Source organism: Emys orbicularis, chromosome 6 (assembly GCF_028017835.1).
Source record: "Emys orbicularis isolate rEmyOrb1 chromosome 6, rEmyOrb1.hap1, whole genome shotgun sequence".
Taxonomy (NCBI): Eukaryota; Metazoa; Chordata; order Testudines; family Emydidae; genus Emys; species Emys orbicularis.
In genome coordinates, this window is record NC_088688.1 from 15,185,828 (window position 1) to 15,213,019 (window position 27,192).

At 41.5% G+C, this 27,192-nt stretch overlaps 1 protein-coding gene across 3 annotated transcripts in view; it reads right to left on the reverse strand.

Annotated features, from left to right (window-relative positions):
• Positions 1 to 1,967: 1,967 nt before the first annotated feature.
• Positions 1,968 to 27,192, reverse strand: part of DYM (dymeclin) — a 348,564-nt gene continuing 323,339 nt past the window's right edge. For all 3 annotated transcript variants that reach the window (XM_065405941.1, XM_065405940.1, XM_065405937.1), the window contains one exon: positions 1,968 to 2,203. In XM_065405941.1, the coding sequence (XP_065262013.1) occupies positions 2,054 to 2,203 (150 nt within the window). In that variant the 3' untranslated portion in view covers positions 1,968 to 2,053. The remainder of the gene's footprint in view (positions 2,204 to 27,192) is intronic.

Sequence of the window (27,192 nt, forward strand, 5' to 3'; positions counted from 1 at the left end):
AAAGTTCTTTTAAAGAAAATCAGATTCTCTCAAAGTTGACACACCAGCCAATAACCGGGAAGTCCTGGATGTCCCCAGCTACCCTGAAATCAGTGGGGGTGGAGGATGCGCTTTACTTGGCAAGACCAGACTCTCAGTGTGGTTAAGTCACTTGAAGAACTGAACCATCCAGTTAGTCTCAGAATCCACAGTTTCAAAGTGCACTGTTAGAATGACCATTCTAAGGGCAGTGCACCTCTCCTGGCTCACAAACACTCTAGTCCTTTATTTAAAGGTAAAATTACAAATCACTACAACAAACACAAAAGCCTTCATTCCCCTTTGACTTTTGTTCAGAGAGGTAAAAAACCAAACCACCCCAAAATGTAGCACAAACATACCCCTATCTTCAGTTACAGTTCAATTGTTTCCCATATTTTACACTCAAAAGAGTCGCAGCTCCTGTCTTCATGTTGCCTCTTCCCAAAACTACCGCTACTCGAAAGCGCTAGGAATGCCTATGCTATGCACGGCTCTTTGTACTTACAGTTTTAATTAAATAGGGAAAGGAGTTTTTTGAAAACCCAGCAGTTCCATTTGTCCACAAGGACATTGCTTCCAAACAAGCAGGTAAAAAAAAAAAAAAAAAAAAGGACAATGCCAGCTTCTTCAGCAAAAGAAAAACGAGCACAGGAAACTCTGTTTAAAGCCACTCAGAGGAAAGCGAATGTACACTATCCTCCGAGTCTGTAAACAGAACATGCTGGGTCAGGCAGTGAATTGCGGGATTTGCCATATATGTGTAAGAATGAACTCTCTTATCTTTATATGTTGGCATGCAGTACACTTGATTTAGTGACAGAGACTTCCACAAAACAGCCCAAGGTGTAGCAGGAGTTTCTGTGAGCATGTGGAAGTGAACACTGTCAGGAGCTTGTCCCAGAGACAAACAGATCCTTGATATGCAGGGGGGGAAAAAAGACATTCTGTTAAAATAATGTCAACCTATTTCCTTTGGTTTTCTACCTGCAGAGAGAGTATTTTAATTATTTTCATTACGCTAGGTACACCAGGAAAGAATACTTTAAAACATTCATTTTGAAGCGTTCCACACTGTGCTAAATCCACACCTCTGCTATAATCCCTTTAGCAGCAAAAAGGGGATTTTTAACATAAAGCTTCATCAGGGATTCCCATCAGACACTGCTGAAAGCGCACAAACTTTTTATGTGGCATAGCTCTACTTTTACAAACTTAAACACTTTGCTCTGGAGATTTGTTTATGTGGTCAATTTCCAGGAAAAGCTTTTGTACAGAAGTACCATAATGTGAGTCTGTGAGGGACTTTCCTTTGGAAGCTAGTGATTCAAGCCCCATAAAGAGTATTAACCATCAAAAGTGTTTTGATAGCTCTTCAAAAGAAAAGTCTCCCAGTTGAAAACCCTCCCCCCCACACCACAGTATCTTCTCTGTCTGGAAACATCATTTGATTAAAATGCAGCCTAGCTCACTCAGATGGCATTAATATGGATATTTTAGAGATTGTAGACATTACAACGTCACCAAAATAAATGGCCATGAGAGGAGATATGGTACTGGTGAGATGAACAGTCCATTGTAGAAAATGATAGTGTTCAAAGACTTGGACTCAAAGAAGTCAAAGGTAATAAAAATATAAATGCCACTTCCAAATCAACGTACACCCTCTATTTTCTCTTTTCCCCGTTTTAGTTTTAAAAGCTATCAGTTTTCTTGGTGGTGGTAACATCACACTGCACGTCTAAGGCCTCATTTTCACTGGATAAGCTCTAGGTTTTACGAAATAGAAATAAAAGTTTGCAACCAAGCGTGTCAGTTTCTCTCCCACACCACAATCTGCTTCCAGTGTGTCTGCTGCAGTCTGGGACCAAAATATCAAAGTCGCTCTGTACAATAGTAGCAAGCGTCATTCTCACTAAGCTTCAGGTTTAGAGGACGCACGCTGGGAGGGGTCACGTATTCACACGCAGTTTCGAGTTTCTTTGCCTGTGATAAGACAGAGCAGAGCTGGCTCTGCTGTTTAGCTGCTTCTCCCTCAGCCAGAGTCCATAGTAAAAAGCTGGATGTCCTGTGGGTTCCAGTACAGGGCCACAGCAGAATTGTACACGAGGGACCAGACATAGGGGATGAAGAACTCTTCAGGCTGCTCCTCCTCCACATACTTAAACTTCAGTTCTGGGAATTTCTGCAATAAGAAACAAAAGTCTGTTGAGTGAGGGTTTGCATCAATTTGTAAACCTGTAGACTGCATAAGAGCTCAAGTAAGGTGTGGTGATAAAAAGAGCTCTAAGGGAACTGAACCATCAGACCTGAAAGGAAAATACATTTAACAAGGAGGATAAAGAGACCAGCAACGTATGCTACATTGACACGTGCTGTATTCAGCCCTTTGCTGTTGGTTACGCACCTCGCTCTGGTTGCTTCAGTAGATCTCCAGGAGTCACACACGAGATGGGCCATTAACTAATGCTAAGCAGATGGAACCTTATAAACACGAAAAGTTGTGAAAAGGAAAACTGTAAGATACAGAAGCCCCACGTCAACACTGCTGTCCATGCACATGGAGACCTGGCTATTTCAGTCAATATAAAAATGAATTATGCTATTACGGTCCATAGCTCCTTTGGAAGAGACTCATTTGGACAGGCCCTAGGAATGTGTATGACATTTTATGATTTGTTTTCAGGAATGTTATGATAAACTGACTTATTTCTCCAATTTTTAAAGATTGTTCTATACACAGATGTCTCCAGTACAGAAGCTAGCTCTCTCCTTCCAGGAAGTGTGGGCTGAGGAAAGAAGTGGGATTAGATTAGAGGGGCTGGGTGCCTGGACTCCTGGACATTATTCCTAGCTTTGCCACTAACTCACTTTACGGCTTTGGGCAAGTCATTAATTTCCCGTGCCTCAGTTTCCCCATCTTTAAAGAGAGACTAGTACTAATCCATCTCACAGGGCTGCTGTGAGGCTTAATTAAATTGTTTGTAAAGCCATTTGAGGCCTTCAGATGAAATGCATTAAATATGTATTCCATTCTATAATCTAAGTTCTCACACTATTCCCATCTGAGTGCCTTATTACCTTGTTATCCTTACACACAGTTAACTCCTCCTCCCCCAAATTACTGGCCAAACTGTAACATTTCCACAATTAGAGAGACAAGGTAGGTGAGGTAATATCTGTTATTGGACTAACTTCTGCTGGTGAGAGAAAGCTTTTGAGCCACACACAGCTCTTCTTCAGGTCTGGGAAAGGTACTCAGAGTCACAGTAAACGCAAGTTGGAACAGATTATTTAGCATAAGTAGTTAGGACATATTCTAAGGGGCCATTCAAGGTAGAGCGGCCTGTTACCATCTTGCATTTAGCTGTGATGCTCAGACTACCTTTCCTAGACTTGAAGAGCTGTGTGTGGCTCGAAAGCTTGTTTCTCTCACCAAAGAAGTTGGTCCAGTATAAGATATTACCTCACCCACCTTGTCTCTCTGATATCCTGGGACCACATAGCTACAACTACACTGCATGCAATCATTTCCACAATGTCTGGTGCTCTGCTGTACCATCTGCAGGTAAAACACTTTCCAGAATTAACATAGCATGGATGTGCCATGCAGCCTGTCCTCAGTTAGCCTGTGCCCAGTCTCCAGTATCTCTTCTCTCCTATCGTGTAATGTACAGCACAGGAAGTCAGCCCACCAGAAAGCCAGCATATACAGTTCCTAACAAGGCAGCTATTAGTTGACTATCAATAAGCACTTTTTTTTTTGGAAGAGCTGACCCTATTTTTATATGGTGCAATTCATTCATTTTATCTGCTTCTAAATGTTGCCTGTGTCAACAGCCTGGCAGGGATGCAGATAAAAGCCACATTACAGTAATCATTGGGGTAAGATAAAACATGGCCCATTTCATTATTTATAAGGATGTGGCTAAGGCTAAGAATAAACTGCCATGGTGCAACATGATTAGAACAAGTATGACAATGGCTTAGAAGCCTCTTTGCCCATTAATAATGAAGGGATACCTTATCACCTTTCTCTAGCTCAGACTGTCAGTGCTTCCTTATGTTGGTCCAACAGTCTCTTCCCATCGGAATTTCTCTCTATTGAATGGAGTTCTCTTGGCCACTTGGCTTTCGGGTTTATTTACATTTATTCATCTTGTTTATTTGTGCTCTAGGGAGCAACAAAAACATGGAAATTATTATTTCAGATATTTCCCTGTGTTGTCATCACTGTGAATGTAATATAGGAGTTTGATGCAAGCAGTGCCATCCGATACTGTGATTCCAACAAGTCACAAATTAGTCTGGCCTCGGGCTTGAAGCGTGTTGTATTAGGAACATTTTGTAGACGGACAGAAAAGCGAACAGCCCTCCCGTAGCTCCACTCAGAGCCATGCCCTTGGGCTTGTCTAATGTGTCAGGTTTAGTATATTCAAAGCAATGCCAATCACAACTCGCTGTGCGCTGCTCTTTGTCAGAATGTGCTGACACCCTCTTCTAGACTGGCACACTATGGCTCTGCTGACACTGGGATCAGGATGGAGAGAGCTACAGTTCTAACTAGTTTGGTTCTGTTCCTAGTAGAGATAAGGCCTAAGACAGAGCTATCTTCGGTACTTATACGGCCCCCATTACTGAGTAGCTGAGTGCCCCACAGTCTCTGGCATATTTTTCTCCCCAATACCCGTGTTAGCTGGACAGTATTATCCCCATTTTGCAGATGGGGAATCGAGCCACAGAGAGACTAAGGCCTGGTCTACGCTACATGGTTAGGTCAACGCAAGGCAGCTTACGTCAACCTAGCTGTGAATGTTTCTACACTTAAATTTCACTCACACCGATGTAAGTGCCCTGCTGCACCGACTTAATAACACCACCTCCTCGAGTGTGTAGAGTCAGGGTTGATGTAATTAGGTCGACGTAGCGTCAGGGTAGACACTGTGTTACATATGTTGACTATTACTGGCCTGCAGGAGCTGTCCTATAATGTCCCAAACTGACCACTCTGGTATTGTTGTGAACTCCGCTGCGCAGGGGTCAGGTACACAGGAAGCTGCTCCTCCTCGTTACAACTCCGTGCATTTTTGGAATTCCTTTTCCTGGTTGCCCAGCTTGGCAAGCGCACCTAGCAGCTCTCTCCACTGTTCAGTGCAACCGCCCAGCTGACCATGTCGGCTACGTGCTCCAGATGTGCTGCTGCCTGGAGTAGACAAGACATATCGGATCTCCTATGCCTGTGGGGAGAAGAGGCTGTGCAGGCACAGCTCTGATTCAGCCATATAATCGTGGACATCTATGAGCAGATTGCTTGGGGGATGCAGGAGAAGGGCTACAACAGGGACCAGCAGCAGGGCCCTGTGAAAGCCAAGGAGCTGTGGCAGATGTACCAGAAGGCCACGGAGGCCAACAATTGATCTGGTGAGGAGCCACGAACTTGCTGCTTTTACAAAGAGCTGCATGCCATCCTTGGTGGAGACCGCACCACCACTGCAAAGTGCCATGGATACTTTGGAAGAGCCCAAGTCTCAGGCCCCCGCTGTGAACAGCGATGAGGAGGAGGTGGAAGAGGAGGAGGAGCATGGGAGACACATGACCAGGAAATCCAGCTGCGCAATGAGCCAGGACATGTTTTTGACCCCACTGCAGTCCAGCCAGGCCCAACAGTTGAGCATGGGTGAGCCTGATGCAGGGAAAGGAACCTCTGGTAAGTATGCAGTTTGCTTTGAAATTACAGGGATGGAAGCCCCAAAGCAGCCGAACACATCCGTTGATTTGCTCTTTTTTACTTGTGGTAGAAGAGGTAGTGAAACAACCAAGAGAGGTGGAGTTGCGATCTGCTTTTCATTCCCCTCTAGAGTTAGGCAGAGGGAGCCACGCAGAGCAGTTAGTTTATGTGCACTGGAATGTTCCGTGAATCCTCCATAGAGATCTCAAGGAAACTTTCATGGAGGTACTTTGCAATCCTCTGCCAAAGGTCTCTGGGAAGGGCTGCTTTGTTTCTTCCTCTGTGATGGATGTTGTAGGAGCACCAGTGATCTGTATGCTATGTATAGCCTGTATGCTCAAAAGGTCTGTTACACTCTCCCCCTCTTTTGTCTCCTCTCCCTCTCTGAATACCTGTGAAGTGGCTTACTCCCTCCCACTCCCTCCTGGAATGCTTGTGGGATGAATGGGTTGGTTGAACAGCTGGAAGATCAGAAGAGCTCCCAGGTAGACAAGGTGTCTGGGACTCTAATTAAGCAGCACTCACACACCCAATGCATGGACACTGCATGGACACTGGCCGAGGTGGAGTGTGACCAACCAGACGCGGCCAAGTCATCTCTAGTCGCAGGCCATGACACTCTGATTAGGCAGTGATCACACACCCTAATTATTTCCTGACTTTGTGGTCAGTGTAGACAAAGCCAAATCATGTTCAGTTTTGCACCAGCTAATTCAATGCTTAAAACTCATATTTAAAGCATGATTAAATTTCCTAGTATAGACAAGTCCTTAAATAGCTGCCATCTGCCATGCCAGAGGTGGTTGGGCTTCAGTGTTGAGTATGTATGTTATTAAAGTGGTTTAGGATCCTTTGGAATGAAAGGATAAAAACAGAAAATATTATAAATGCTGCTACTGAGGTAAACAAAACTATATAAATATATTCTCCCCCACAAGTCATGGCTTAAGAAATATCAACAACAATGCCTGAGATGTTCAGCTCTCCCTATACCACTTTCTCTCAGTTGAAAGGGAAGTGTAGAATATTCCTGATGGTGTTAAATTTTTCTGCCAATAGTTGTGTTGATTTTCTCATCAACACTTTCTTCAAACTGATCAGTGCTGTCATCGACTGTAACAATTAAATAATCAATTTAAGGATTAGAATTATAACCCATTGCAATCAAATTTGTCTCACTGTCATGCTGAACTTTTTTCTTGAAAACCTTTCAGGTTTGGCTTGAAAATTTAGATGTCAATAATGAGATTTTTAGATATCTATGTTTTATGTCAGTGTCTCTACGGTTTGCAGTTATGGCATGCAATTTTCGTTATGTCTTCATAAAATGAGTACAAGTAATGACAGATATGACCAGACTTTGATTAAATACCTAAGCAGTGGACACTGCATGGCTCACTGGGTTGATGATGAGATATGGAGCTTTTCACTTCTAGCTCACTAATTCAAATCCAGCCTCTGTAAGGGAAGTATAATTATCCATGGCAGTTTAGTGGACTGTGTCAAACTAATTGGTGGCCTAATGTGAAAAGGTATCCACGTCGTGCACAGAAAGCTATCATAACTGACACCCTTTGTGACAGTTTCAACAAAGAGGCCAAGAACTGAACGTGTGTGGAGACTGAGCCATCTTGTTCCTAATGGAGGCCCCTCCAGTTCAATCCTGAGGCATGCTGGAGGGCCAGTGTGGGGACTGTCCACGCTGTCCTAGTTCTGTGGATAACAAAGGTCTCCAATCTCCAGATTTACCATTCTAGCACCTTTTTATATTTATATTTAAGGAAGAAAAATAATCCTGTATTGCTCTATTTAAAAGAGTCGGGGGTGTTTATCGAACATTTATGATTATTAAGGTAAAGACTTCTCTTACACAAGCTGCTCCTGACTCACTAGATTGATTTAAGAACAGTTTAAAATGACAGCAGGGATTAAGTATCCCCTAAAAGGTCAGACAGTTGATATAAATTTTTAACAATTTTGACATACTGTAGTTCAAAGTACAGTCAAATCATGTTTAAATGCAACCGTGTGCAATTTATTTTTACATGTACTACTTCCAAATGGATGAACTGGGGCCTTTGACAAGTGGAGTATAGATATGAGAGACAGTACTAAACCAGCATTCCAGGAGAGCTGTAAAACTACCTCATGTTACAAGTGTTTTAGAACACTCATGAGAAACACAAATTCGCTAGCGTAACAACAGACACATACAGAGATTTGTACGACAGTCAACAAAATTCCACATACTGCTATTCAGACTATCTGGGAAACTATTTTCTTCTGTGTTCTGTTTAATCTGGCTGAATACTGGAAAAACAAACATGGAGGCCAAGATTTTTAAAAAATGGCTATTGATTTTGCATGGTTCAATTTCTGGATACCCAAGATGAATTACTTCAAAGGGCCCTGATTTCCAGAGGGTGGATGCTCAGTGCTTTCTGAAAATCAGGTGCTGAGTTTAGGACACTTCAATTTGTGCCCCCAAAAATGGATGCATTCAAAATCACTAATAACTTTTGAAAATCTTGTCCAGGGACAAACCAGTACCTCGTTCTTTCTCCTGAGCTCTATTCACTTGTGCTTTCTCTCTGCTGGCTAACAGCTACACCCTTCGACTAAGAGAAAGCATGTAGAACACACACACAAATTATTATTCACCTGCCCCTTTGCTATTAGTCTTTGAACTTACTGTCCTGACCTAAACAGGTCTGTGCATTCTATGCATTTGTAGGTAGCCACTACCTCATTAAGCAAAGACAATCCAATAAACCCAAGCTAGTTTAAAACCGAAACAATCATAAAGACATTCAGTTGCTTTGAATTTTAAAGGCCGAGGTAATGCTAGGATTTCAACTGCAGCCTTCAATGCAGACAGCAAGATTATCAGCTCAGATGAATCAACCTACCACAGTGGCCTATCTTGCTTTCTTCTGCTAGAAAAAGCAGAAGTCAGATTTAGTGGTTGGAGCAGCGGTATAACTAGACAGACCAGGAGTTACAGACTGTCTGAGCTATCATACGACTCGATGAAAAACCACAGGAAGTCCAATGAACAGATGTAGATGTATAAACTGCAATAACTTTGCTACCACAAAAGTTCAACGACATTTTTCCCCTGCACCTAAAGATGAGAAAGATAGCATCACGAGTAGCCGACTACCCCGGCATAGCTCCAGAGGGGCTAATGCCATTTAAAATTCAATACCTCCTCAGTACATTTAAAAAAAAAATAAAAGTTATGATTTAGGACTCAATGTCATGTCAGTGGATGATCTCCATTAAGAAACAAAACATAATGGCAATGGCAGATGGAACTGGTCTAAGACTGAATAGATTAGTATAAGTGGTCTCATAGTAGCCTAGGTATTGCTTTGGATGAAAAGCTGGCCCAGTCAAATGGACTGGGGCAGTAATAGGGGAAAGGCAGAGTATCAAAGTATGGGGTTACCTACATGACATTGGAGACCCTTCCTTTTCTCAAATATTGTATATGTATATTGTTTCTAGAGAGAAACTGCAAGGCTCCTAGGTTAATGTTTTCAAAAGCACCTAAATGACTTAAGTCCCATTTTAAAAAGAGACTTAGGCACTTAGTAGCCAAACTCCGGTTGACTTTCAGGGAGACTGAAACTTTTAAATCAGTTTGAATATGGGACATAGGTGCTTTTGAAAATTGTACCCTTAGTTTCATTTAGCAGCCCTGTGGCATACTGTCAAATTACGGGCTTGATATTGCCTCTGCTAATAGGAGATCTGTGTGGGGAGCAGCTGTGTGATCAGACTCTGCATTAGCAGTTCATCAAAGCTAGCAAAAAGAATTAGCTAAAGATTCAGCATGATAGTGAAGCCTTACTGCTAATGTTATATGCATCACAATGAAAATTTATCCTTACAAGGCTAATTAATGTACTGGAACGAAATAGAGGCTTATCTATTCTTATAGCATGTCAGTCCCCCACAAATATGCCAATATACAAGGTGTTAAAGATTTCATCTGCACAAGACCACCAGCTAAACAGCTCAGAAAAACCTAAGAGGTCTTTTCCAAGACTTTATCCCAACAGTCTCAATTTGTGCCAAACTAATAGCTGACCAGTCAAAGTGATGCAACAGCTGTACTTTGCACCCATTCCCTGGGATGAATAAGAAGACTATGTGCTTAGGAGGTGTCTGGTTTTCCATAATTTCTGGAAGGACATTTCTCATCTGCTGTTTTAGGATACCAGACTATATCCCTGAAAGTGGGGAGGCCATCCTGTTCCTCTCTCTTTGGTTCCATCAGCAATATTTGCATCACTTCTCTTTTTGCTGCTGACAGAGAGTCTATCTGACGTGGTTCAGTTAAGTGTCTATGTGGTGTGCACCACGTCTTCCTCAGAATATTTTTTTCAGATTTACAGAATAGATACCAACTATGAAAAACTGTTGCGAGAGACAGAGGAAGCCACAGGAAATGTACTAGGCAAAGCAAGATTTGTAGATTTTATGCAAGGATCTCTGTGTGTGGGCTGGGTGGGGATGATCACGGAGGGAGGGAAGCTGCAAGTGGGAAGTTTGTCTAGAGAATGAGGAACAAAGGGAAACTGAAGAGTGAAAAAAGGGAAGGCTTGGAAAACGTATGCCTGGGTTAAATATTTTATACAGTTTGAACAATAGCATGGACTGTATAGAAAATCAGTTTGGGAAAATGGTATTTTTGTGGGGTAAGTCAATTGTCCAGGTAACCCATGCTCATCTTAAGTGAAGTGACTGTAATTATGCCACATATTTACTATTAGTTCTAATAAAACATGTAAATTTACACAGCCCTTTACAAATCCAGGTACAACACTCCCTGCCCTGAAGAATTTACAATCTGAAGAGACAAAATGTTTCAATAAGTTTAGGTCACTGATACGATCCTTCCTGCAGCTGCACAGGAATATACCAAATGACGAATGATTGCTACGGCCAACTGTTCAGCTAAGTCATGGGTGAGTAAACTTTTTGTCTGAGGGCAACATCGGGTTCCCAAACTGTATGGAGGGGCGGGTAGGGAAGGCTGTGCCTCCCCAAACAGCCTGGCCCCCACCTCCTATCTGCCCCCTCCCATTTCCTGCCCCCTGACTACCCCCCTCAGAACCTCCAACCCATCCAACCCCCCCCCGCTCCCTGTCCCCTGACCGCCCCCTCCTGGGACCCCCCGCCCCTAACCGCCCCCCCGGGACCCCACCACCTATCCAACTCCCCCTGCTCCCTAGCCCTACTGCCCCAACCCCTATCCACACCCCCGCCCCCTGACAGGCCCCCCGGGACTCCCACGCCTATCCAACCGCTCCCTGTCCCCTGACCGTCCCCCTCCCTCCCCCGAACCTCCGCCCCATCCAACCACCCCCTGCTCCCTGTCCCCTGACTGCCCCCTGGGACTCCCTGCCCCTTATCCAGCCCTCCCGCTCCCCGCCCCCATACCATGCTGCTCAGAGCAGCATATCTGGCAGCCGCGCTGCCCGGCTGGAGAGAGCCATGCCACCGTGCTGCCCGGCAGGAGCTTGCAGCGCTGCCACCCACAGCGCTGGCGGCATGGCGAGCTGAGGCTGTGGGGTAGGGGAAACAGCAGGGGAGGGGCCGGGGGCTAGCCTCCCCAGCCGAGAGCTCAAGGGCCAGGCAGGACAGTCCCGTGGGCTGGATGTGGCCCGGCCGTAGTTTGCCCACCTCTGAGCTAAATGTTGAAGAAGCAGCTACAGTAGGAATAAGGTTGACATGTTAGAAGATGATAAGCCTGAAAGAGAGGTGTAAATACCCGAAGAATGGAAATCAGTGGATTGTAAAAGAAGAACCACAGCCACAAAGAGGAAGAAAAATATTGTCAGCCATTGCAAGATCTCTTTGGGTCCATAATAGGTTTTCCTGAAGATACACGTGTAATCTTTATCCTGTAATGGGGAGAATACAGTGGTGGTGATAATGAATAGCTTCATGACAGCATATAAGAGTGCTGAGAAAAGTTTTCAAGACTGAAACCCTGGGAAATAAGTCAGGGGATTTTTTAAACCCACTGAATAAACAAGCACGCAAACTACCGACAAAATTATATAAAATGGTTCCAGCTTCTGACTCTGCTGGAGCATTTGTGATATCATTAGGCACAATAACTGTTAGACTACTCAGACAGATAAGTAAAATCCTTTGGATGTTTTTGAATTTGGGAAATTAAAAACTGAAAAACAGAATAATCCCTAGACCTGTTTCTCACTGGCATTATAATATATCACTGCAAATCGTCAGCTTTCCTACCGCACAAATGGAGATGAGCCTATTGGACTAACAGAGATAACCTTTATTGACATGAAATGGACATATATTGCTTCCTAACTAGGGATTTGCAGAGAACGCACATTTTGTAATGAGTAAATGCTATTTTTGTCAGTGTTAAGGAAAAGGTAAACGAGTTTACAGCTCAAACTTCTTGCTCTTCATTCAAAACTCACACAGCTGTAGAATGCTGGGTAAAGCTTTTCACAACAATGAAAAAGCAGTGTGTTTGGAGAAACTATTCTGATTATAAATTTGAACTGTTTTATATCACATAAGCAACTATAGATTTACTGTCAAATATACAGACAAGATGTTGATATTTGTAACTTGATCAGGAGTACAAAAATATGGCTCCTGGTTTACAAACTCTGCAAATCTTATTCAGACACAACCCAGACTAAAGTCAGGAAGAGCTGTGCCTGCGTAAGGCTATAGAATCAGGCCTTCAGACTTGCCCGTTCTTCCGTCAACATAGCTACCGCATCTCAGACTCAGACTCGCAGACTTTAAGGTCAGAAGAGACCATCACGATAATCTAGTCTGACCTCCTGCACGTTGCAGGCCACAGAACCTCACTCGCCCACTCCTGTAATAGACCCATAACCTCTGGCTGAGTTACTGAAGTCCTCAAATCATGATTTAAACTCTTCAAGTTACAGAGACGACACCATTTACACTAGTTTAAATCTGCAAGTGACGTGAGTGGATTAACTACGCCGAGGGGAGAAGCTCTCCTGTTGGCGCAGTAGTGTCTTCATCTGCTGCAGTGTTTTAAGTGTAGACCTGCTCTAAGAGTGAAACCCTGGCCCTATTGAAGTTATAAGGCCAGGATTTCACCTTAAGTCAGTCCCATCCTTCAAGTGTTTTAACGTGTTCTAGTTACATTAAGTGAATTCCATGCAGTTTACTGTATAACCAGAGGACCTGTGTGTTCTGCAGAATACACAGGACGTAGAGTACTTTCATAACTTTACTGTTCTGAGTACAAATGTGTTTTAAGACCAGCCCTGATCAAGGTGTAGGGTTGTCTAATAGGAATTAAAATGGAAGCCAAATAACATAATACAGGCTAGAAATTACTGTGATTTTACATGGTTCAAAATTAATCTTGTATCTTTAAAAAAAAAAGTGATTTCTAAGTCTTTCATCTCTGGCTTTTGTAAACAGGTCATGTTTAAAACCTGCTCCCTTTCAAATATGTTACATCTAAACTCAAAACAAAGAAATCGACTTAAGGAAATCACGAATCCCAAGTGCACAAAGCTGGCTGGGTAAAGAGGGGAAAAAACCCTCAAATGTCTAGACCTGGAATACCAACGGGATTTGTTCTGAATTCAGATTGCAACTAGATCACACTGCCAGAGACAGGAAATAAAAAAAATTGCTGTGTGTAACCCACATACCTCCTGGGTGTGGTGTTCTGTCCCATCTAGTGGCACTGAGACCACTGAGAGAGAGAGATAAAATGAGTCTGCTCTACAGCCTTAGCTACCAGCCATATGGCTTTTAGCTCATGTGGTAGAGGCTCATGCACTAAGTGCCAGAGGTCCCTGGTTCAATCCCACCACTCGATGACCGGGGTCCAAGAACTTACCTATATAACTCAGGGCAAAAATCTTCTTTTGACTCCTCACACAGTAGATTTTCTATTGTGTATTCTGTGTTTGGAGCTTGCATTGACATTAATGGGAATTTGACTTGGCGAATGAGTGCAGAATACACAACACAGATTTACACATTTAGGGGCTTCCTTGGGACTCAAGATTCCTGGTTTCAATTCCCAGTTTCACAGCAAACTTCCTGTGTAACCTTGGGGAAGTTACTTAGTGTGTGTCTGTCTCCGTTCCAATCTGTAATATGGAGACAAGAGGACTTTCCTACCTCAGACGAGTGTTGTGAGGATAATTGCATTAAAGATTATGAGGCACTTAGATCCAGTATGATGATGGGAGCCATATAAATACCTAAGATAGACAGACAAAGTGCAATGCTAACATGCAACAAATGTCCAATATAACAGATGAAAAAATGGGCTGGGACAATATTGCAACATTGATACCACATTCAATCCTAAGGGACTTGAGCATCGAGTGTAAATTAAGGTAGATTTCTGACACAATTTTATGGCTATTAAAGCAAGTGAACATCTTTCTCCTTTAACGACAATTTAAAAAGGCACAAAGCTGCAACAGAAATGTGATCTCTCCCTCCCCAGGCCAGCAGGAGGTGTGGAAGCATCTGGAGAGAAAGGGGGGGGGGGCGGGAGGCACAACATATCACCCTCAGACTACACTCTTGGTCAATAAAGGGAGTGGCCCAAACAAATTACCTATTAGTACATAGGAAGAAAAAGCTAATCCAGTCCAAGCCTTGTACAACAACATGAACTTTGAAGTTCAAATTATGACAGTTTATAAACAGGTAAATGCTCTTTGAAGGTTGCAACTGACACCACAAAGGAAAGGGTTAAAGCAAGTCTTGTGGGAGTGCTTTCACTTTGTCCCAAGTTTAATGTTTTAATCTTTGCGTGGTTACTACTACTGAGCTCAGTTTCTGGGTCTGTCCTCCTAATCGCTGGGTGTTAGGACATAGCCCCCTTGGGTTTTTTGGAAAATGAGCACTGCCCTGGGTCTCCCTGCAGCAGTCTCTCTTGCTGATCTAGGAACGGCCCCAATGGACGGTGAAGGAAGCACCATCCAATTAAACTCTGTCTAGACTACAAATGCAGACATGTTTTGGCAATGAGCGCATGAAACTCATCTGGCCTGGAAACAGAACTGAATCGTGTCTCCACAGCAGCTTTCCACAACACACCCACGTCTCAACTGTGTCTCTGCATCTGCACTTACACCAGCCACACTTGTGTATCAGTGCATTCTGGAAAAAATCTAGACAGCTATTCTATATGCCTCAGCAGGGGATACTGTTCTTGGAGGACATGTGCACAGAATGGCACCAGCAATATACAGAACTATGCACTCTGGGCTATATCAGTAGAGTACCATGGATAAAATTACAGCCATGTCTTCACTCTGTACCTCTCATAAAATATGCAATATTACAAACAATGACAAAGATATTCCAATTGTCTTGTCAGAGACAGTAACGTGCCAATTATCTTCTCAAAAGTTAATCACATGCTTTTATCTCTTGTTAAGCAGATTTGTTACAAATCTTACCTATGAAAAATTAAACTGTCTAGAAAAATAATCGCAAAAAGTTTTAAAGGGGTCTCTAAATGTAAAACACAGACAACAAGGTTCTGAGAGCCAGAAACAGCTGAATAATGAATTCACTCATTATATTTAGTTATTCATTCAGAGAAGAGGATGTACTGCAATGTCCTGTACATAAATTTTATAGCCATCCACACGTTAGTGAAAATATAGGAAATAAACTTCATATAAAGAGAGCTACTGTACTTGTATCTTCAAAGCCACAACAGCAAAGTGATGACGCTTTCACTGCTATTTTGATTTTGAAAGATGAATGGTATAAAACAGAAGGAATGTTGTTTACTGTGGACATATTTTGTGCTAGAGATACCATCTTCTAAACTTGCTCCACCCATGTTAACAGACAAGCCCCTAATCGAGTGCTCCCCCATAACAAGAGTGATGTTCTACTACAAGTCAGATAAAAGCCCTCATTACAAGCTGACCGACCCTCCTCTCTCTTCCCCCTCCCAGATACTGTAATCCACCAACTGCGCAAATAAAATTCAGACTGGGACTGAACCAGGGAGTTCTGATCAGCAATATAAAATAATCATACTGCTTGTTTATTACATTCCATAGCAACAAAAGAAACAATTAAGCTTCAAGAACATGACCAACATTTTATGTTTAAGCAATAAGCCAGAACAGGGCATGCATTACTGCTCCTGATACGTGCTTCAGATGTGCCGGGAGGTAGGAATGCAAATTCTGATCTGGCTCATTATTAGAGCATTATTTACAAACATGACAATTTGGAGCATTATTGTGTTTTCAAATTCTTTTTCTGGGTACTGTTATGGCTGCAGTAGTTTTCTCTAGGGAGGAAAAAAGAGGAAATTTTTGTTGCCCTCCTATTAAATTGTGCATTTTTTGTTTATTACCAAGAAGAGTCACCGGTCACCTGTGAAACCTCTGGTGTTTCTTTCCCCTATTTCTGATTGGTGCCCGTAACGAAATGGAAGGGGTAAAGGGAGTTGGGAGTACAAACTACACTTTAGATAACACAGTTAAGGAGTTTTCTTTTGAAAGTTACCATTTAAATTGCAGCAAGGGAGGTTTGGGTTAGACAGTAGGAAAAACTTCCTAACTGTCAGGGTGGTTAACCACAGGAATAAACTGCCTAGGGAGGTTGTGGAATCTCCATCATTGGAGATTTTTAAGAGCATGTTAGACAAACATATTAGATAAACAGTCAGGGATGGTCTAGATAATATTAGTCCTGCCCTGAGTGCAGGGGACTGGACTAGATGACCTCCCCGAGGTCCCTTCCAGTCCTATGATTTTTTTCTGAGACTTCCCCATTATCCCAGGATTTAGTTATGGAGGCTTCCTGTTTCACCCACAGAGGCAGGGAATAAAGTGGACATCAAACTCCAGGGACTCAGTAGATGAGCTTCCCGAAAAATAAAAGTCTAGGAGGTTAAAACAGACTTTTGCAATTTTTTCTTTTTAGCTGTGTAAAAGTTGTAATGTTCCCAAGTCCTAGAGGGTGGCAAGAGGAGGAGCACAGTGATTCAGTTTGCATAGTTTTCTAGTGACGAGGTCCCAGATGTGCTTTCACTGGAAGTTGGTGTAAAGCTATGACAGTATCCACAAGGTTCAATCAGCCAAACGACGTTGCTTTGGGCAACTATCCCTGATGTCACTCCATCCAGGTCCCAAACCCCCACTAATCTTGGTTTCACGCACTGAGTGGAGAAATACAATCTCTGTCCCCACCCCACCATGCCAGAGCCAAGTTGAACATTTGTCTTTTTATTGCTGACTTTTATAGCAGATTTACTTCTGCATCACAGGGCTCCGTGCAACTCATTTTATAGTTTTACTTTTACATAGTAGTAGCCCACAGAGATGAAGACAGAACTGATATCCTCTTCCCCCACCCCCACCCCCTAAGTATGTCGCCTGCATGGCGTGCCAAGCCTGCAACATCCTCCCCCTTAAAAAAAAAAAAACGTGTCTAGGAGAAAGCAGTGGTGTATGTTTCTGAAGGAAGAAGTTCTTTTTGATTTTCTACATTTTAATCTGAGGGAGCCAGACCTGTAAATATTACAAAATGATAACAATTACTTAAGAACAGAGACAGACTTACTGTCACCAACTGTTAACTTTCTGATCAGGGCAGCCTAGGAAGTGGACCCTTATCTGTCTTAAGTTCAGGACATGCTGACTAACATCCCTATTCAGTCTGCAGACCTTTGGCTCTGTAATCTTTGTGAACTGGAAAATGTACACTATGACTGACATACTCCCTTCTGAACTAGAGGCTCAGCAAACAGAGCATCGTGCTCTGAGATAAGCAGCCCCCCACTAAAATGTAGGAAATCGAATTAATTTTTATTCAGAAGAAAAATATAGAAGTGTAATGACAGCAAAGCCTCTGCAACTGTAATACATAGTGGAAAAGAGACTTTGGGTGAGAGAGTAAACCAGAGAGAGAGACACAGACAGGGAGAATATGCATTAGCTTAGGGTGGAGGGCATTTAAACGTATCTGTATTTGGGTGACTGCATCATTTGTGAGTAGCAGAGTACAGGAGGGTCTTGAGTTGGTGACTGGGTCACTCTTACAAGTGAATTGCTCTCCATTGTATCTCCCCATACTTAGTGGTTTATATAGTGGAAGCTTATAGGGAAGCTATTTTTTATTGACACAATAGCCTCACTCTACGTGAAGGTTTCACTGGAAACAGAAAGGCTCTTTTCACATTGTATTAATGCATGGGAACAATTTGGACCTTCTGTTTTGCTTCACTATGGATGGAATTTCTCTATATCCACTCACGCTAAGTGAGTTAAGAGTCCACGTGTCCCCTATCCTAGAGATGTTATGTCTATGGCATGAGGGAAGCGGTTCATAGGATGCTGTCCCCTACTGCTGCTGATTTTTAAAGGGCAGTTTTGGTAAAAGAATTACTATGGTCCTTTATTACTCCACAAATCTGCTCTCTGTGTGTATGCAAGTCACGTCTGCTACCTTGCTGACAACAACTAGTTTTTGCTGCTGTTAGCATGGAAGAACAGAGCTGTGCAAACCCTAATGAGAGATAAGGTGGGTGAGCTAGTATCTTTTATTGGACCAACTTTTGTTGTCCCTCTCACCAACAGAAGATAAAAGTCCAATAAAAGATACTACCTCTCCCACCTTGGCTCTCTAATATCCTGGGACTGACACGGTGGCAAACATTGCAAACAAACTGTAATGAGATCAGTTAGTGAGGAGTTCATGAACAGTACCCAGTTGTTTGGTCCACAGGGCTTGGGACTACATCAGCCACCAGGGTTTCGCCCTTCTCACCTTGAATAAGAGAACAAATTTGAGGGCTGGGCTCCCTCTCCACTTGCCCTGTTCTTTGGCCAGGAGATTGCCTGCCTTGGTCTTTGGGTATGCCAGTTGACTGTACCTTCGCAGCAGGCTCTTCAGTGAGATGAGCCCCGTTACCCTACCCATAAAAAGTGGCTCTGTAGAGGGGTAGTCTGCACCTTACAGCAACAAGACTTGGGAAACATTCCCTCTGCAACATCTGGATCTTTGCTGAGCTGGAACAGACACAGCACGTCTTAGCTTAAACTCTTGCTGTGGCAAGCGAACTCCCATAGATTCTTTAGCAGGCGTGTTAGTAGGAATTTGGGGATACATCCAATGAAACTCATAGTGTTTCCCTGCTTACTCCACCAGTAGAACTTTGATGGATTGTGGAATGCAGCAGCTGTCACTCCTAAAAACAATGAGACTGCCACCTGACTCAAGGACAGAGGGACAGAAACTGGCTATTTGGGCCATCAGAATTCATAGACTTTGTTGGGACAAGGGAGAAGTATGTGAACATGATCAAGGACCTCAGCTCCTGTTTGCAAACCTGCACCACGGGCTAACGCTTCAAATGTATGGACCTTAACCACAGGCTAAATTCACATAGATTCAAAGTTCACTACAAGCACTTCACCCCAGCTCCATTGCATAGCTAGAGGAGAGTTCTGGAGCACTAAACAAACTGCCCCCTAAATTCTAATTACAGAATCTTTATTACTACTGCTGGAATAGTTGAAAAAGTGAACCCCATAGCTGGCTTAAAAAAAAAAAAGTCAGCAAAAACAATCTTTCTAAAAAAGAACAAAATCAGCTTGATAAAAGCATTTGCAACTTGTTATTATAAAATTTAATAATTTTATACGGGATTGGAATGCCGTTGAAGCAACTATCAGTCAACAAAGCACATTTGTTCCTTATTTTCATTTTTGGGTGGTTACTGTAAATATTCTAAAATGTATCTCTACTTAAGCATTCAGAGGAAAGATATTTGTATTGTTCTTAGTGGTTAAACATAAACCAAAACTGCAACAAAAGTTGTAGTCTTGCCTAGAAATCATAAGCCATATCTCAACTTTATTTTAGGCTTCCTAATTTAAACAAACACTGGAGTGAAAATGTGTCTAATCACAGAAAAAGTCTTATTATCTTCTACTCCATTATCTAGCCCATCTGTCAGTCCAGGCAGCTCTGTTCCATACATTATATTCTTCAATATGCCAAATGTTATTGGAAGTTTAATTTAAAAGACTGATATAGAAGGCATTTTTAACATTAAAAATGTCATAGCAGGAGAGTTAGTGAATGGCAGTTAGGGTTGCATGATAGTTTCCATTCTAACCTTGTATTCAGTTGCTCGTAACTTTCTGAATCTTGCAGCTTCTGGGCTAAAGTTTTCCAGATTTGGCCTCGGCCCAATTATTAATATTATTTTTTGAAAAAAGTATTTCAGCCATTTTTAAATACAAGACTGAAAAGAAAACACCTACTTTATTATAATAATATACAATAATATAAATTATTATTAAAAATGAGATTTTTTTTAAAAGCTCTCCAACCCGAAAAGCTGAGGGTAAAAAGCTAACACATGGTAAGGAGGTAGCCCTCACTGAAAGGAAATGCCTTTGAGTATTCTTGTGAAATTTTCCTTTGATTTGACCCGAGTTACAAGTCCTTTGGAAATAACATGTCATGCATGCGCAGTGCATTTGGCACAGGGCTTTTCACTACACTAATTGGGTGTGTAGCTAAGGGAGGCTGCACAGTGCACCGTGAACTAGCTTAGCTCGATAGAGAAAAGTGTCATGAGAAGAAGGGATCCATGGGAGATGTCACCTTCCTCAACTGTGTGGCTCCAAGATTTGTAAGAGAGGGGCTCTCCCCCACAGTGCTTGTAAGGGACAGGGTGTTCTGGGCTTGTTTAGCCTGATAGTTTTGGATTATTGACAATTTGTTGCAAAGCCAGAGGAGCTTTGAAGTCCTGGATAGTGACATTCCTTTTATGCACTCTTAAAAATATTTGAATCATCCTTAAAAATAAACATGGTTTAAATGACACGGGGGTTAAATGGCCTGCAAAGTCAGAGCAATTTTATGAATACTTGGGAGTTGTTCATGCTCCATTTTCCTGTTTGAACAAAGTCCTCTGATCTCAAATCATTTACCTTTGTGTTTTCTTTTGTCCTGTATCTTACAGTATCTTTTTTGTTTTTGCATCAGTTTCTTTAAGTCAATGCTTTTAACCAAAGCAACGTATCTAATACAACTGGTGCCAGATAACCAAGAGACACTAAATTGCAATGGGCCACACACTATGCTATGCTTTGTGTGTAGTATATCAGGTTTTTTGCTCGTCACTGCATTTCTATGAAGTCAGACCTTCCTATCTTTTTGCAGCGTTGAAGGAACTTTTAGGACCTACTTAAACTAGTAGTTTTTTTTTTTTTTTTTAACTGCATCAATGCCAGACAAGGTAGACTGACTTACAAGCTATGCCATCCCAAGGCCTGCCAAGAAAATCAGATTTTCTATTGCCTTACTCATTTCCAGCTGATCTTGTTGTGGCACTTCATACTACAATGAGAAGTCTAGGCTAGACTGTAGCTTGTGTAAAGAGAGAAAGAGAAACATTTGCTTTATTTCTCTTGGTCATTCAAACTCCCTTTAAAGACGGGAATTCGTATTTAATGGGCTGCCTCCTCCTCCACAAGGTTTTCAAAACATCTAATTTTAAGGTCGGGTCGCACATTCATCATGACAGCTTAAGAACAAACACAAAGCCTTGGCTTCTGCTAGGACTGCTCAATCAGTGGCTGTTCTTCAATAGGAAGGAAAACAAACCTTTGTAGGTGGAAATATGAAAACGTCCCTCCACCTCCACCCTGACAATGTCCCTGACAGTCCTGCGGATCAAGCCTTCCCTCCACATCCCCTCACTTTACACCCCCGCAGTGTAGCCTTCTTCCTTATGGATAAGAACTGGATGAAGAGTCCCTCTGGAGCCAGTCAATGACACTCAACCGAAGGAGTCATAAGACACTGAACCTTCCCTTCTCAAGGCTAGGCTTGCTACCTTTTGATTGAGGGAGGGAGAACCGATGAAATGGCTCTTCCAGTGGCAGGACAATTATGGCTAGGCTCACCACAGGATAAGCTATGCATTATTCATTATTATTATTATTATTATTATTAAAATAATCAAGTTTTGATACATGGAAATTTTCACAATATTGATTTTGCATTTTTATAGCACCCCTTGCATTTGAGAACATGAGCCCAATGTTAACTGCCTAGTCGTGAGGAGGTAAGATCCTCCACGGGCAAATTATTGCATGATTGCTCATTATGGGAGTTCTACTCTTTCCTCTGATGTGTCTGGTACTGATCACTGTCCAAGAGAGGACACTGGATTAGATGGACCATTGGCACAGCCCTACTAGTTTTAAAATATTGGAAATTAGCAGCTACAGTAACAGCCAATGTACCAAGGGGCACAGCAAAACTGTAAACACTCCCAGCTCCAACTCCAGTATCACAAAAAGCTCCAGAATCAAGCAAATAGTTTGGCCACTGGATGTGGAACACTGTAAAAAGTTGTAATATTATTTGAAAAGTTAGAATTTGTTTTTATGGGCCAATCACAGGTTAGTTCATTTGCACTATTTTTTCTATTCAATTCTATATAGGCTTTTATACTGCACTCATCACGGCAGTGTCTGAGTGCCTGTATTTCGTGCTTCCACAGGCAGCGTGTGAAGCATCAACATACACTTAGACCATGTCTGTCTGGAGGGAACTGACTCACACGGCTATTCCAGAATAACTATTCCAGGATAATGTAGCAATCCTGGAATAAATCCCCCGCGTAGACACTCTGTTCTGGAATAAAAGTGACACATCTCAGCCCTGAAGTGTCACCTGAAACCCTGCTCTGCCAATGCACCTCAATGCTTTTGTGCAACAACCTATCCCACTCCAGTCTTTGGCCTCTGGATCAAGGACTGCCAATCATATCAAATTTATTTATTTGCATACCAGTAACTCCTACAATGTGCAAAGTGATGTCTTTGAACAGGAAATACACTGTCCCTGCCCCCAAAGAATATACAAGCAGCTTATGAAGGGTAGGGCAGAAGGAGGCAATCAAGATATATACAAGGTGGGATTTGCAAAATCACTCACTGTCAGCCTAACTGACTTCCACTGAAGCCCATGGAAGTGTTACCCTTGCCTTTGAAGATCTTGCCCATAATGTTTATGCATACTGTATTCATCCTAATATACTTACATTACTATAACCTACTGCCCCCAGACCTGTCCATTCTCAACTGCCTAATATTTTGCAGGCATTAAGGCAGTGATAAGGTCTATGGTGGTTTTATGATGGCAGCTATCCATCTGGGATCATTATGAGCCCACCAAATATTTTTCCACTTGTGAGGCAAGTCTGTATTTGAATGTAGGAACCCATGGGTGAAAGACTAATGACATTTGTTTTCTGGGGCACCTTTCACCATTAATTCTTTCATTTGTAACAGGAAGGATGCCAAATGCAAGCACTTAGGGCTTTTATTTGCTTTCTGCCTTGAGTATCTAGGGGGAAAAAAAGATGAACGAAGTCTCTGTTTGAACTTTTCAGTCACATGTTCTCTACACTGTGTATGTGTTTTAAGAATGTTGCTTGTTAGCAGGAACGTTTTTTTTATACAATCATAATAAAAACAAAATGGCTACCTTTGTAAGACTTGTAAGTACAATTTTAGCCTCAGACACAGCTTTGAAAATGTATGATTTTTATGATTCTCAATTACATCAGTGACACGGCTTCACTTGATGAGACAGAGTCATTCATTTATTCTCTTTTGCAACGGCTTGTCCCTGCAGGGTCCAGACTGTGAGCAAGGCCACTAGTTGGAACCAGCCAAGGACTGGTCTCGTGATACCACGTCAATCTCAGTAGGTGGTAGACAAGACATCCAATTCTCTACAGCAGGTTGCTGGGTAGCTCTTTTCAATAACAATTTGTTAATGAAAGGAGGATCCAAAACACTGACAAAGGCTGAGCATAAAGAACCCTAAAATATTTTCCTTGTGACCCATTCTTAATGAAAAAGAGAAAAAGCTATAATGATAAGACTGCAACGGATCCTGTCTTGTCATAAGAACGGATGAAAATTAAATAAGGCTGGTTTTAGTTGCTACTGCCATCAATTAATGCGGGAACCACTTCCAATCATAATAATTACCATATGTGCACTGTGCTTTACCTCTGGGCCTGTTAATTCCACACATCAGAGGATACAGCTATAGACTGCATTAGAACACATTGATGTCACAACAGAAATGCTCCTATTGTAATATTCTGTTACACAAACTGAAATGATTTGGGTGATAGGGTAAACAGGACTCAGCTCTGACCACCAGACAACTTGCTGGTGATCATTCCTCTATCTGTGCTCAAACACAAAAACAGTATTGCAACAGAAGAATGACAACCGCTCACTTAGCTGTTTAGCAGACAAAGCCTTCATAGTCTTGAGAGACAGATGCTGTCTCCTAGATAGTTGCAACATTGTTCCGGGTACGTTTTGTATCAATGACTCTCCCTCCTCACTGCGATCTGCCAGATTATAGATTTATGTTCACAGCAGCAGTAAGTGCCACACAGAAGTGCTACATAAACTGCAGAGCAACCCTTAAATCTGAGTATAATGTGATATTTCCCAGTAAAAGATGTACTTTAATTTTATTTTATCAATTAACTTGAATTTATATATGTATATCTGATTTTACAGGTTTAGTATAATCTATGGAAACTATATACCATAATAAAAGATCATGATACCCCAAATACCTTTAAAAAATTGTTTGTAGCCAGTAGGGGGCAAATGGTTTGTAAATAAAAGTAAAATGCAAAGTTAAAAGTAAAGTGCATGCAAAGATGACTATATCCTGTTTATACTTTTCATGGTCAGTACATCAGAATAATTAAAAAAAAAAAAAAAAGATCTGGTCCAGTTCTGGCCAAGATCACGTAAACTAGATTATCTACTTTAAAACTTAAACTTCCCGGTAAACAACAAAACATTATCTGTGTTTTTCAAATGCATGCTTCTTTCAATTTTGTTCCTTCTACTTTTTGCACAAGTTGATCCGTGACATGAAGAATATGCTTAACTTGCCATCACACTGAATCACAAGTTAAAAGCATTCAGGTATGATAAAACTGAGAATTGGTTGAATATCATTTCTAACTATAATCCAAAGGAACAAACCTGAATGTAAGGGTTCAAATTATCAAGCTCACTATCTTCAATAAGTTTATATAGTGAGAATGCATGTCAGCAACCGCATACAATATTTAAAGTTAAAAAGAATATGGAGTCTTCTTAGCAAAGTCATAAAGAACCTAACAAGAGTAAACAGTTAATGTGTTCTTGCTACTTCTGAAATTAGGAACAAACCAGATTTCGTCAGTGAGGTTTGGCAACGTGAGAAATCCTGTAACCAATTTCATTTCCTGATAAATGAACGGTCCACAGGGGAAAGTCAGCCAGAGGGTTTCGGAACTGTCGAGTGCTCAGACATTACTGAAAGACTCCTTGAAGGAGCCAGACAGTCTATTGCTTATCACTGCTGAGCCAAATAGCACCATGCAAACATTGGAACTGCCAGATTCCATTTAGAACTCTTACTGAAGCACAACATGATAGTACTTCATCAACATGTGGTATCCCCTTAAAAAATGAAACGGCTATAGTACACCTCCTATATTATGCTTTAAGCCACTGAGCTGGAAACACGATTGTATAAAACACACACTGGTATATGGCTTTTAACTGTCTTTATTGTTTATAAATTTTAAAGCCAAGCCCTAAAAGCAACTTTGTATTTAAAATGAGTTTAGATTTTTATTTTATTTATGTATTTTAAGTGGAGAAATATAAGTACAGAAAATAAATAATTCAAGTATGGATATATTTTGGCAAGAGAGAGAGACTGAGGAAAATTTTCAAAGGAATTGACCAGCTACGTTGCTTGCAAAGTTGAGCAAACTCTAGCATTTTGGAGTTTCTGGTTTTAATCTAAGTAAACCCTCTCAGAGTGCTTTTCTTTTTTAAAGTTATCATAACTAGTATATGTGATCATTTTACAGCACAACATTAACAGTAAATATCAGATCTATCTGCAAAGTAACTCGAACTCTTCAACATGCTAGGCAAGCTGTGGTATGTTTTTAGATATGACAGTACATTTAAAAAACATCTTTCAAAACAGAGCTAAACTGAATGTTTGTTCATTTTTATATTATTACAAATTGATTCACAACTCAAACATTTTTACAGGAAATTCACGTAGCTTGACATGTAGAGATTTAACTTTTAAAAGTCCAAAGCCTGAGCTTGTAAAAAAATATTGCCAGTCTGATGACCCCTGAAGGGAAGATAAAAGAAAAAAATAGCTCAAATAATAACTTCGGGCCTTCATTACAAAATACTGGCTAACTTTTCAAGTGGCTTGCAGGCTTAGATTAGCAGTGGAGTCTGCAGTTGATTAGCTACACCCTCACAAACAGATGTCACAGTAACAGGGAGAAAAATGCTATAGGTTCTAGAGTTTACAAGGAAGAGCACAATTTCACTGATGAATAACAAAATATTAAAAAAGGAAACCAGGCAAGTCAGAGAAATATTATATGCTTGCTCTTCGCCCAAATGTCAGAACTCATTTTCCCTGCATCTTCTATTGCTCTAGTAACCATAGGAGAAATTCTTCACTTCAAAGGAAAATTTTGCCCATCTGATTCATTTTGCACTTTATCATGATATAATCCTGTATTGATTTGCTGGGATCTAAGGTATATTGTACTTGAGGTTCAAACTGAAGGGATGCTTCACTTTGAACCTCAAGTACAATATACTTGATATAAACAGGGTGGATACATTAAAAGAGGAAAGTTTTCCATGTTAAGTATTTACCATTTAAACCCTGATTGTAAGCAAGGTGCATGAATACCAGAATGCACCTTGGAGAGAGCAGCGTGGTTTAAGCTTAGAATACAGCGCTAGGAACTCCAGGAGTCATAATCCCAGCTGACACTGACTCCCTTCTGTGGCCTTAGTCAAATAACTTAAATTCTCTGTACTTCAGATTCCCCATCTGTAAAATGGGGAAGATACTATTTACCTTATCTGGACACTGGGAGGATTAGTTATGCTTGCAACGCATTCTGAAGATAGAAAGGAGTATCTAAATGCTAAGTATTACTAATACCCTTTGGTTACAGCAGTTAGTGCTATATACGTTACATACATGTGATCTCTCTCCTCCCCCTCCCCCCGTCCACACACAATTAAGGTATTGAAAATAGGAAGTGTATTTTCTTCTCTCTTCAGCAAAAAACATAGCTCATTGGCTGTGGCATGAGAATAAAAGGCAATACTACAGGTTATGGTGTCTTGTAAACTGGGTGACTTAACTGAAAACCTCGACTGAAGGACAGAAATTTATAAACAGCTTCTGAGATTACTAGCCAAAGCAAAATGAAGACATTTCAGCACTCTCTCATTGTAAGCATAATGCAATGCAAATGAGATGATTCCTTAGGCAGGTTCTATGGA